Raw genomic sequence first — 13,397 nt, 5'->3', positions numbered from 1 at the left:
TCTTAAAAAAATAATTGTTGCGACAAAAAATCGATTTAGGAGACGATGAGAAGATTGGAAAACGGTGTAATTTATATATTCAGTTGCGTGCCACATAAAAATCCACTTTCAAGGCCCATTCAAGGTCAGACGAATGCATTTCTTAATATTCCATTCACGATCGAAGTTCACGAACGTTCATTTTCTGTGGATGATTCTTTAAGCAACCTTTACTTCCTAAATTGGCGAAAACCCAAACGAAATGATTTCACTTATCTACAAAAAGAAAATAAATAAATTTAAAAAAATCCAACAATTTTTCCTAAAAAGAGAAAAATAAGTACGAAAATTAAAATTGTTTAAAAAACGGTTTTTTCAATTCCTCTGAAAAAGTTTTCTTGCGAAAAGTTCTGTTAATTTGTCCCAAGTCTCCTTTTAATTCGCACATATATATATAAAATCCAGACCCCCGTTAATTTAAGTTCGCAAAGAGGGATTTTTCCCGAGAACTGTTTTGTACATAAAAGCATTAAACTGGACTTCAACTTCTTGAAAAGTAACGTATCAACGTTATTCTCCGTTAAGTGCGATTCCGCACTTGCCGGGCAAAAAAAGGAATTATCTCTCCCGAGGCTGGATTTCTCACGACTGACACACTGAATGGACCTAGAATTTTAATTAGCAAAATTAAAATTATAAAAACAAATCGTCTAAATTAAATCGAATTGACTAAATTAAATCAAATTAATTTTAATCCAGACAATAAAAATTTCTGTAATTGTATCCGAAAATAAAATAAATTCACAAAACGAAAATAATATTCGAAAGAGAAAAATATTAGCAACATGTGTTTGTGTCAAAATAAAGGTCATAATTTTCATATTTCTGAATGTTAACTCAATGCAATTGACTAATACAACCAGAGGAAATTTTGGCACATGTTTAATGAAATTCGTGCCAAGAATTCACGACCTTTGAGACCGGCGACCCCACCTTTGCAATCATCAGCTGATTTTCAATGAGAGACGAGAGAAAAAAAAGAGATATCAAACGATCATTGATCTCGACAGTAGAAAAATATTCGATTTCAATACTAAGAAAATTACTAATCGGAAAAAATATTTCCTTTTTGTGGAAGCAAAAAAAAAGCAAAAAAAAGAGAAAGAAAGAAAGGAAAATATTTCTCTTGTGGAAAAAAAATAAAATCTGTTTACAAATTTTTTCCCCCCAATTTGGAAAAAAAGTAACGAAAAATTCGATGAAAAAAATGCGAAACATTTTTTTATAGAAAAATATAACAAAATTTGAATAGAAAAATATTTTTTCTTCTAAATAGAAACGTTGATTATGAATTTTGTAAACTTTATACCAACGTGAAATATTTCACACCTTTATGAAAGAATATTTTTAAAAAAAGAGAATATAAATCTGCACTCCATTTGAACTGACCTTTAGTCAACAAAAATAGACAACATAAGAAATACATAATCGAGAGATAAGAAAGAGACGACAATATACCAGTTAAGGAATAAAGAATTTCGGTCAGATCCAATTTTAGTATAAGGTCGTTCAATTATAAGTTCATTGACGTTCAAAACAATCAATCGTGCATTTATTTATAAAGTCATTCAATTTAAAGGCGTAAAAAAAATTATGTCTCAATTTTCCCCTGTTTTTAATTGGCTTTAATTTTTAAATTTCAATTTTCTATTTTTTATTTTCAATTCTGAATTTACAATTTTCTATTGTTTATTTTCAATTCTGAATTTAGAATTTTCAATTTTCAAAATTGAAAATTTCGAAAATATCAAAATGTTTTATTCTTCTTGTCAAATTTTTATTTTTTTCCGTCTAAAATATTTTTTATCAAAATATTTATAGCGAAATATTTTTTTTCATAGAAAAAGAATCCAATAAGTAGAAAAAAGAATTTAAAAAATAAAACGGGAATAAAATTAAAAAATAAATAAAAAAGTAAACAAAAGAATAAAAAAAAGTAAAAAAGGAATAGAAAATTAAAAAATTGAATAAAAAAGGAATAAAAAAGTTCAAATTTAATAAAATATTTAAAATTGGATAAAATAAAAAAAATTGAATAAAAAAGTAAAAAAAGGAATAAAAAAAGATTCGAAACCGTAAAAATTCCTAAAAATCAAATATCTATTGCCTCAAGTAATTGGAATTTCGAAATTGCCACTTTCACTGCAAAAGTTAATTTCTTGTTGACCTAATTATGTCCCTTGGCGATAAACTTGTCAAGGTTCCTGGTGTCATCCAATTGCTTATAGATTGATATATCCGTCAAGGAATACACGTCAAGTGAATTAAAAAAAAACATTTAATTTGTAAAATTAATTTCTCCTTAAATCACTTAATCAAAATGGAAAAAAAGGAATTTACTTATCTCTTAACCCACTTGATTTTCGATCTAAAAACAAACGAAAAATACAACTTTTTTTCCAAAATATACACAAAAAGAAAAATTGAGTAGAATTTCGAAATAATTAATTACTTCGTAATTTGTCGCGACTAAATTAATTGACAAACAGGAAAAGAACATAGTAAAGATCAAGGTAATATACTTTTTACAGGAAGATTAAGAGACTTGGTAAGAAAGAAAAAAAAAACTTTATCGAAGAATCTTTGCTGACATCAACAATCTTGGCAAAAAAAAAAATAATAATTAATAAACGATCGAGGCCAATGTTAATTGAATCTAATAAAATCAAATTTAATATCAATTTTGCATTATTTTTACATTTTGGAATAATTATAAAATATTTATAAACATTTATAAAATAATTATAAAACAATTATAATTTTTATAAATATAAATAATTATAAATATAAATATTTATAATCGTAATTAATTATAAACATAAAATAATTATAAATATTTATAAATATAAAATATTTTAATTATTTAATATTAATATTAATATTAATATTTAATTATAAATATAAAATAATTATAAATATTCAATATAATTATTAATATTTATAAAAATAATGATAAAAAGCAATTTTATTTCGAGTAAAATTCGTAACGTTTAAGGGACTTTTATTCGAAAAAAAATCTGCTTCACTTGTTTTTGACATAAAATAAAATAAAATTTAACTATAATTCTCAATAAAAGTACGAGTTTTTTTTAACATAAAAATTCATGACCTATTAAATAAATCATAAAATTAGTTTTATATTACCACTATCAATATTAAATTCCTTTAGGAAAGGAAGTTTTTATTACCGCAAACATCGTAAACATTTTGTTTTCTATTGGATGAGATTTTTTTTTTCAAATAAAAACTAACGTGAATAAGTGACAGAAAAAAAGATCTGCACGTCAAGAATGAAATATTAATAATTACTATACAAATTCCATTAGATGTAAGTTAATTGATTATTACTGAAAAAATCAGATAAAAAAATTATCTTTAGAAGAAAATAATTTTTTACCTCCAGAATTTTTTTCTTTTTACCAAGTCTTTTTTTAATTCGTAAAATAATTCCCAAAAGAAAAATTGAAAAAGAAAAGGAAAAATTCCCAACGAAAATTGTAAATAATTTTCGTTGGGATTTTTTCCTTTTCTTTTTCAATTTTTCTTTTTTTCCTTCAATTCCTTTTTTCTTTTCCATTCCCATTCCTTTTCTTTTTCAATTTTTTGTTTCTTCCTTCAGTTCCTTTTTTTCTTTTCCATTCCCTTTCCTTTTGCAATGTTTTTTCTTTCTTCAATTCTTTTTTTCCTTTCCATTCCTTTTCTTTTTCAATTTTCCTTTTATATCATAATTCAATTATTATTTATAGCCAACATTTTTTTTTGCCTTTCAGTTAAATTAAAATTAAATTAATAGTTAATTAGTATTCAATATAAATTAAATTTAATTTGTCTTTAAATTGACGAAAGAATCCTATTCCATTGAAAATTGAATGCTTTTTCTTTTTTTTTTTGAAGAGGACGAAGATTGTTTTTTTTCTAAACGATGAAGATAAAAACATTTCACAAAGGTCATTTTTCGAATCAGGTGTAACGAGATTCAACGAGTCGGAAGAATGTGATTTACGTAACGAACTTGTGACAGAGAGTTTGAATATAGCGAGTATTCGCATGTTGCAACAAGACATGGCGCCATTTAAACGAAAGAACAAGGATTTTTTTTCAAATCGAGTTTTTGAAAAATTGGGCAATTGCTCGAGAGAGACACAGAGAGAGAGAGGCTTCTTTCAAGTTCTGTCTACAATAACATTAAATTGCATAATTTCCAAGACGCAAATAAAAATACTTCGATGCAAATTTTCTGGTGTCGTCCCTTATGAAAATAATTAGCCACATACACATGGGACGAATTTATGAAAAAGCAATTCAGTATTTTATCTTATCTTCGACGATATTAAACTGTACTCCCAAGATAAGATTTTTCCACTCTGAAATTCCAATTTTAAAAAATGACTTAACAGGTTTCAGTCATAAATTTTTATATACACCTCAATTTGTTAATGAAATCTATGCTAAAAAATGCAAGAGAAAAAGAATTATTATTATTAGGCGGATAAATATTTAAACTTTTCGAATACAAAAATTTTTTCGTATTTTTTATTTTTCTATTCAGGGTTGCCACAAAAATTTTAATTCATTTTTCCCTCACGTTTTGCTAACTCAAAAGAATATTTTATTTTAATCTAAATTCTCTAAAATTATTTTCAATATTTAAATTCGTCTCTAGAATTTTTAAGTAAAATTCATCTATTATTTTTAATAATTTTTGAGAAAGTTTCTTGAGAACTCAATTATTTATTAAATGAAAAAAAAGTAATTTTTTTGTAACTTTATTATAAATTTGAATCTAAAATAATTCAACTCTAGTATAGAATTTTATTAAAATTAAAAAAAATGGAATTATTTTAAAGAATTTTCTGGAAATTTTTGGAAAATAATTAAATTTTTTCGAGGAATACAATAATTGTATTCAAAATAATTGAATTCAATCTAAAGAATGTAATTATTTACGAAAATAATTCAATTCTTAGGAAGAATTTATTAAAATTTTTAAAAAATGGAATTCTTTCGAGAAATTTTATTATAATTGAAATCCTGCAAAGAATTTTAATATTTACGAAAATAATTGACTTTCTTGCCAATTCTTTCGACGAATTTAATTAAAACTGTATTGAAAATAATTGAATTCTTATATATAGAATATTATATTAAAATTTATAGAAAATAATTCAAGTCGTTTAAGAAATTTAATTATTGAAAATAATTGAATTTTTGCAGAGAATTTTTCTATTTAAGAAAATAATCAAATTCCTGCAAAGATTTTTATAAAAATATTGAAAATAATTAATTATTTCGAGGAAATCAATTATAATTGGATTGACAATAATTAAACTCTTTTAAAGAATTTTATAAATATTTTTGATAATAATTGAAAATTCCTCTAAAGAATTAAATTATTTATGAAAATAATCCAATTTCTGCGAAAGAATTTTATTAAAATGATATTCAAAATAATTGAATTTATCTAAAGAATTTAATTATTTATGAAAATAATTGATTTTTTGCGTAGAATTGTCTTAAAACTTTCTTTTTTAATCAATTTCCAAAAAGAATTTTATTAATATTTTAGAAAAAAATTTATTGCATTAAATTTTATTTGAAATTGTATTAAAAATAATTGAAATCCTGCGATGATTTTTATTATTTATGAAGAATATAATTGAATTCTTGCACCGAATTTTATTGAAAATTTAAAAATAATTGAATTCCTGAGAAGAATTATATTTCTTTTGAAAGTAATTGAATTCTTGTGAATAATTGTATTAAATTTTTTCTAAATTTAATTGAATTCCCGTCAAAAATTTATAATTTCTATATTTTATAAAGTTAATTATTTTTTTAATTTTGAGTAAAATTATTCGCTGAATAATAAAGTTTATGATAGTTCTTTAATAATTAAATTATTTAAAATAAATTTTATATCAATTCTATAAAGTTCAATTATTGTTATAGAAATAGAAAGAACTTGAAGCCAAATTTATTTTTTTTAAGGCAACAAAATTCAGAATTTTCTTATGAATTCTAGAAATTTAATACGTTTCCAGTATTTTTGATAAAATTTCCTGACTTTTTCCTGATTTTCTTGACAAATTTTACTTTTCCTGATTTTTCCCTGAATTTCCTGACCTGTGGCAACTCTGATATTATTCTTTATAATTTTGTACTTTTCGAAGTATAAAATTCTAAAAAAAAAGTGGGAATTAAATTAAAAAGTATAAACGAATAAGAAAATAAATTCGAAAAGTATAAAAAAAATATACGGAAAAGAATACAAATCTGAAAAGTAGAAAATAAAAAATAAAAAATATAAATACCTTGAAAACTTCAGAGAAGAATCCAGAGCCAATTTTCTCCATGTAGAAGTCATCGAGACGATTTAAAGACGCAACGGCATGCCTCAATGCTTGACATGATGCTCCAGTTCTTCTCTTACTACCAGATTCCTGTGAAGCATCACCTGAGTAAATGTTTAAATTTGAAATTGTTCCTTCCATTTCCGTTGGTCTCCATGGATCACGACATTTTTCACGATCCTTGTAACTCCTTGGACTCGATTGTAATTCCGTTGGTAATTCACGTGTAAAATTCGTACAATTTTTTCTATTATCAGTATCAGACATTTTCGATGATGTTGATGATGATGATAATTTGGTAAAATCAATTTTTTCCATACAGGTACTTGAATTTGGAAGAGCTTGAAAATTAATGGAATCAATTGATGATTTAATTTTACGATTATTACGATGAGATTCAGTAATAACATCATAAACTGGTGATAATATTGTTGAAAGATCACGGGTTACTTGTTGAATGCTATCGATACTTAAATGATCATTGTTTGAATCAATTTCGGAAGATCTATTTGGGGTTGACTTGGCAACTGGAGGTGGAACGATTCTTGATTGTTCTCTATTAACTAATTGATTATCGCTAATTGTCAATATATCCTCATCATCGGAGAATTCATGATTTGGCATCGATGATTTTCTGTTTAATTTTGTTAGAGTTTCACTATTTAGGCAGACCAAATTTGAAAATGAAGAGGATGAATTTTTGGACGTTTTGGAAGCACCATTGTAATATTTTGATACACTAGGACAATTGGGATTTGAGGAACATCGATGAACATTTGTGGATGTTGTTGATGAGATGACTTTTGGACTTGAGAAATTTTTTCTCGACTCTTTGGAGGGAGTTTTTGCGTTGGCACACGCTGGAGAACTTTTTAGACACATATTTATTGCTTCTGTTCTATGGGGTCGTGAAATTTCTGTTGATAAATTACTGGAAGGCTGAATATCACACGGTATGTTGGTGAGAATTGTCTCTGAATTTTGTGCTCGCCAAGATTTTTGTTTATCTTCAATGCAAGTGGCAGGTCCTTCCTCGGATGAGAAACAAGGCAAACATGATGTGCCTGATGATTTTCCTAATGCTTTTGTTGTGAGGATTGGTGGACCTGGTGTATTCGATGGAGGCACTTTACCAAACATGCTCGAATTTCAAAAACAAAAAATAATTTCGAAAAAGAAAAGAAAATCACACAATTCGTCGATTATTTGATCTGCTTTTTATTATTTGATGTTGAAGATTTTCTAAATTTTGTTCGGATATTGGTGAAAGTCTTGGCAGTGATATTCCTGGAATGAATATCATTCTAAGCGCACTCTGGTCAACTTTTGGAAGATATTTAACGGATTTATTGTTCTTTGGCTACTTTTCCTTTTTAGTATTAATTTCATTAACTTCATTAATTTCATTATATGATAACTATCGGAAAAAATTGAATATTTGACACTAAATTTGGCACATCTTCATTCCTCCTCATTTTTTTTTAGAATAAAAAACAAGTCTTCTCTAATTTCGAATCTTGAATTCTTCTAATTCTGAAAAAAGAACAAAAAATAGAACTTAAAAAAAGGTTTCTAATTGTTTACTGATAATCTAATCTAACAGTTTCTGTCTAAATTATAGTAATTCTATAAAAAAAGATACAGAAATTTCTCAATAATAAACCACAATAAACAAGATAAAAATATAATTAAAAGGTGATTTTCAAATAAACTTTTGATAACTCGATAAAGAATTGTACCTTAAATCACCTGAAATTAAAAGCTTAACTTTACAATCGTATCTTTAACTATTTGCAAATTAAATCCAACTGTGTTCATCTACGTGTAAACAAAGGTGGAATATAGAAAATAATAATAATTACGCTATAAATGAAGTCTAATTCTAAAAAATAAATCTCACCACTGCCAAAATAAAAAAAAATCATTCGAATTATAGAAACTATTTTTAAATCCAAACGTCTCTAAAACGAAACGTTAATAAGTTCCTAATAAGATTTCCATGACCTTGAATAAAAAAAATACTAACCTGTTAAAGAGAACACTTTTATTTATCCAAATCCAATGAAGATTTTTTAATTGACGAAGCACTGTGAAACAATAATTCTCTCCTGTCACTTTTGTTTACCAACCAAAAATCGAAACTATAATAAATCTCTTATCGAACTAGTAACATTTACTGTGACTATTTTTTCCCCCCCACACACATTTATTATAGACGAATTATTTTAATATAAAAAGCACAAAGATGAAAAAAAATGAAAACTTTTCTTCTCAAGTTTACAATACACTCGCACTGAATCAAATAAACACGCAGAAATAAATGAATTTCCGTCCAATGAATAAAGTGAGTTTTAGTTGACAAAAATTTTTTCGTTATAAACACGTTTAGATTTAATACACACTAGCGAACACTTTCCACTTTCGGTAAATATTGAATCGAACTGGATTTACGTAAAGTGATAAAGCGGTATCTCCCACTTTTATTATTTTTATTAATCATATAATAAGAACGATAGACAATTCACCGACAACGCCAGACGGCGGCCATTACAGCAATGAATAAGCTCTTCTTATCGTTGCGCCCTCTTGCTTCAATACCCCAAACTAACCTCACCACTGCTCACCACCCCCACCAAACAAATCAAAATAGTTTGTTTATTTTTATTTTAAATTTTAATTGACAAATAAAAAGTTGATTTATGTAAAATGAGAAATGATGCTTTAAGTAAAAGAAAAAGAAGAGCAAGAGAACACGAGACTAGTGAAATTTGTGTTTTACTTTTTAATTATAAAATGCTCTCGATGCGTAAAATTTTATACGAAAAGTTAGAGAAAAATTTCTATTTTACCCTTATAGTGCATTCATTCTTCTCGGCACTTTTTTTTTGTGCAACGAAAGAAAGTCTGAGAATCCTCTCATATGCATAAAATATGCCTTTCACCATTTTGATTGCTAATTAAATCTCATTAGATTACATTGTATTTTCTGTAATTAAAAAGTAACCCCAGAAAAAATTTTGACTTAATTATTTTACTTTTTTTAGTCTATATGAATCGAATTTATAGATTGTATTTTTAGAAAACAACTTCATTTTACAATCAAAATTCAAAATTTTGAAAATCGTAAAAAAATAAAGGAACGACCTCGTTTCGCTGTTTTAGTCAATTTTGATTGGTTCTGCTCAATTAAAGCCGGAAGTTGGAAAAGTGAATAAGGAAACGAACGGAACTTGACCAAAGTTGTCTCGCCAAAACTTGAAATTTTCGATTAAAAAAACAGCACGTAGCACGTGGATATAATATTTATCCATTTATTTTGTTTAAAAATACTATAAAACAAGTTTTAAAGTTGATTTTTTTATTTGTTGAGTTTTTGATTTTATAAAATGGCCAAATTTTGTTTGAGTAAGTAAAAAAATTCAATTTTATGAGTATTATTTCTCTTTCTGTTTTTTTTCTAGGTTATGTTGTATTCTTTCAATTATATATTTATAAAAAAAATGGTAAAATTTATACGCCGTGAATATTAATGTACATTAATTAAAAATTAATTATTGTTTCTAAATATATACTTATGAATTTTGGAAAGTGTGATTGTTTTGAGGTTATGTAGAAAATACTGTTTACTTGTGATCCTTGTGATTTCTGTGGTGCAGTTTTGATATTTAAATATTAACAAACGTAAATCATTAATTTTTTCTGAATAACTTCTATAATTGTTATAAAGATATGATTATAAATTTCATTTTTTTATTTCAGAAAAGCCTACTAAACGTATCGAAGCTCGTAAACGTTATAAGATCGAAAAGAAAGTTCGGGAACATAATCGAAAGCAAAAGAAAGAGGCAAAAAAGCATCCGAAAAGTGAGTTTTTAAAGACACAGCCTAAGTTTTAAGGAATGTATTCGATAAACAATATTTAAAAAATGAATATAACAAATTGAATAAATTACAAAAATATACACTACAATTAAAAAATATCTACCCGATTCCATACAATTATGCACTACAAACGGAATTTAATTTCAGAAAAGCAAAAGTTAATGCAAATACCGAATCAATGTCCCTTCAAAGAAGAGATAATGAAGGAAGTCGAAATCTTGAAGCAACAACGAGAGGAAGAAAAGCAAAAGCAACGTGAATTGGCTAAAGAAAAGAAAAAGGAAAAACTCGCCAGTGGTGGTTTACAGGGAATAGTTTCTGACGCTGAAAAGAAACAAATTGAATTTGAAAATTTACTCTCCTCTAATAGTAAAGATAGTAGAGGTCTTGTGTTAAAGGAGGAGAACTCCTTGAAAGCTTACTATAAGGAATTCAAAAAAGTCCTGGAATCTGCTGATGTGATTCTTGAAGTTGTTGACGCACGCGATCCATTAGGAACGAGATGTAAACAAGTTGAGGAAGCAGTTCGTTCAGCGAAGGGAAATAAAAGACTGGTGATAGTTTTAAATAAAGCCGATTTAGTACCGAGGGAAAATTTAGATCAATGGCTAAAATACTTGAGAGCAAGTTTACCGGCAGTTGCTTTTAAATCTTCCACTCAGGATCAGGCGAATCGTCTTGGAAGACGGAAATTGGGAAAGAAGAAGCAAAGTATGATTCAAAGTGGTACTTGCTTTGGTGCTGAATTATTGCTCTCATTGCTTGGAAATTATTGCAGAAATAGTGGAACAGTTAAGCATAGTATTCAAGTTGGTGTCGTTGGCCTGCCAAATGTTGGAAAATCGAGTGTTATTAATTCTTTGAAAAGAAATAAAGCTTGTAATGTAGGAAATACACCAGGTTTGTAATAACTTCTTCCACCTTTGATAAAATTAATATCTACTGAAGTTAATTAAATTAAAATCAACTTATTTAATTTTTCATTAAAAATAATAAAAATAAATAAATAAAATAATTAAATTCTTTTAATAATTAAAATTAACTGAAAATTACAGGAGTGACGAAGGCAATGCAAGCGGTGCAACTGGACTCGAAAATCAAATTACTAGACTCTCCGGGAATTGTATTCAGCGCTCCCTCCAAAGATCAAAATGATCAATCCTCCATTGCTTTGAAGAATGCTGTGAAAATTGAATCAATTAAAGATCCGTTTACACCAGCTTCTCTTATTTTGAAAAGAATTTCAACTCCCCAACTTATGGAACTTTATGATATTCATGAATTTTCAACTCCTGAGGAATTCTTCACGAAGAAAGCGGCTCGAATGGGAAGATTCAAGAGAGGAGGAGTTCCTGATATGTTAGCAGCGGCAAGAAGCGTCCTCACCGATTGGAATTCAGGAAAAATAAGGCAATTTGCAAAAAAAAAAAAATTATTTCTTAAAAAATTATTTCTTCGTTAATTTGGTTTTCTTTTCTTTAATTATGGAAATTTTTGTAGATATTACACGGTTCCACCTGAAGAACCAGTTTGTCAGTTATCGGCTGAAATTGTGACACAAATGGCGAAGGAATTTGACATCAATAGTTTTGCCGAGGAGGAGAAAATGATGTTGGACGGATTTGAAACTGAAGCTGTAAAACCTGGTGCTATTGATCCGTTGATTATCGACAGTTCCGGTCCCGTTGAGGCTTCAATGGAAGTTGACAATCAAAAGGAAACGGTACGAAAAATTTCCTATTTCAATATTTTGCAGACTTTTTTTTCTCGATCATCAATTTATAGTAAACAAAATTTAGTCTTTAATTTAGTAATTTTATTTTTTATTTTTTAGTTCCTTTATTTTTAGTAAATATTTTCCTGTAAAAAGAATTTTGTCAGGGAAAATAATTTCATTCTCAGTAAATCTATAGTTTTATTTATATTTTAATCATTTACAGAAAGTAATAGTGCCAACGAAGAAAGTGAGAAAAGATGCAAAAGCGATTCAGAAGAAGAATAATGCCACTCAGAAGAAGAAGAAAACAGATCCCTTGTTTGAAATCGAAGGAAATCAGAATTTAAATAAAATAAAGAAACTGCAATTCAAGAAGGAGAAAAAGGAACGAGCAAGAAAGGGTAAGTTTTTTTTCATTTCACAACAATTTTGAAATAAATAATTTTATTATTTTAATACAAAAATTATAAAGAAACAATTTTATTATATTCAGAAAAAGAAGCTGTACAATTATCAAATCAACTGGATCAAATTTCCGTAAACACTAATGACGATTATGATTTCGATACTGACTTTAAAACTCAATAATTTAAAAAAAAAAATCTTCGTGTATATAGTCCACGGTATCAAATCGCAAATTCAGTAAAATTACTTATAATTACACTCGATTTGTAAATAGAACATAAATTTTTACAATAAAGCTTTCATTAAGCTTTCAAGGTAATTTTAAATTAATTGTTAATTTTAAATTAATTTTTAGGTACTAACTTATACAAAAATAATGATAATAATAATATTAATATCTAATAATGACAATAATAATAAAAATAACAAGTTACAGTAAAAATAATAGTATTTAATAATAAGTAATAAAAAATAATTCAAACAATAATAATAAGTAATAATAATAGATAAAAATAACAATGGTAACAATTTCATAAATAAATTAGTAAATAAAGAAAGTAAAAAAAAACTAGTGAAATCGGTAAATAAAAAGAGTAAACTTTAAAATTCGTAATTTGATAAATTAAATTCGATCAATAAATAAAAGTAAATTCGATCAATAGGAAAGTAAAAGTTTAAAATTCGTATAATTTCAAAGGGTAAATAAATGGCAAAGTTTACATACCTTTTTGGACAAATCGGGACATTTATTATTACCTTTTGTCAAAACGCAACCCACGTTTCACGTGTACTTTTGTATATATATATGTATTTTATATTTTTTTCACATCTTTTTTTGTCTTATCATGCACGTATGATAATTATAAATAATATAATTATATTTAGATATGAAAAACGTGAATAATGTAAACCTAATAGTGACGAAGGCTATTTTGATCAGTAATTGTTATCAGAATCATTAAAGTGGGGCAAATTCTGCATTCACAAGACTGCAAAAATAAAGA

The 13,397-nt window shown here is 26.4% G+C and overlaps 2 protein-coding genes across 3 annotated transcripts in view; one reads left to right on the top strand and one right to left on the bottom strand.

Annotated features, from left to right (window-relative positions):
• Positions 1-8,960, bottom strand: part of LOC122507188 (dual specificity protein kinase shkD) — a 28,777-nt gene extending 19,817 nt beyond the window's left edge. For both annotated transcript variants that reach the window (XM_043619780.1, XM_043619778.1), the window contains exons 1-2: positions 8,416-8,960; positions 6,351-7,922 (exon numbers count right to left, since the gene is read on the bottom strand). In XM_043619780.1, the coding sequence (XP_043475715.1) occupies positions 6,351-7,529 (1,179 nt within the window). In that variant the 5' untranslated portion in view covers positions 7,530-7,922; positions 8,416-8,960. The remainder of the gene's footprint in view (positions 1-6,350; positions 7,923-8,415) is intronic.
• Positions 8,961-9,628: 668 nt separating this feature from the next.
• Positions 9,629-12,712, top strand: LOC122507169 (guanine nucleotide-binding protein-like 3 homolog). Its single transcript, XM_043619746.1, has 7 exons — positions 9,629-9,794; positions 10,149-10,253; positions 10,419-11,171; positions 11,327-11,681; positions 11,772-11,994; positions 12,212-12,389; positions 12,482-12,712. Exons 1-7 carry the CDS (start codon positions 9,776-9,778, stop codon positions 12,574-12,576), a joined length of 1,728 nt encoding a protein of 575 aa, XP_043475681.1. The 5' UTR covers positions 9,629-9,775; the 3' UTR covers positions 12,577-12,712.
• The last annotated feature ends 685 nt before the right edge of the window (positions 12,713-13,397 follow it).

The sequence above is a fragment of the Leptopilina heterotoma genome, unplaced genomic scaffold, assembly GCF_015476425.1.
Source record: "Leptopilina heterotoma isolate Lh14 unplaced genomic scaffold, ASM1547642v1 Lhet_45, whole genome shotgun sequence".
Classification (NCBI taxonomy): domain Eukaryota; kingdom Metazoa; phylum Arthropoda; class Insecta; order Hymenoptera; family Figitidae; genus Leptopilina; species Leptopilina heterotoma.
The sequence above is the reverse complement of the archived record's forward strand: the minus strand, read 5'-3'. Positions and strand labels throughout refer to the sequence as shown.

Excerpts from the sequence above, each read along its gene's own strand:
- LOC122507169 (XM_043619746.1), top strand. Across the intron at positions 10,254-10,418 it reads GGCAAAAAAGCATCCGAAAA|AAAAGCAAAAGTTAATGCAA; the intron begins GTGAGTTTTTAA and ends ATTTAATTTCAG. Across the intron at positions 11,995-12,211 it reads TTGACAATCAAAAGGAAACG|AAAGTAATAGTGCCAACGAA; the intron begins GTACGAAAAATT and ends AATCATTTACAG.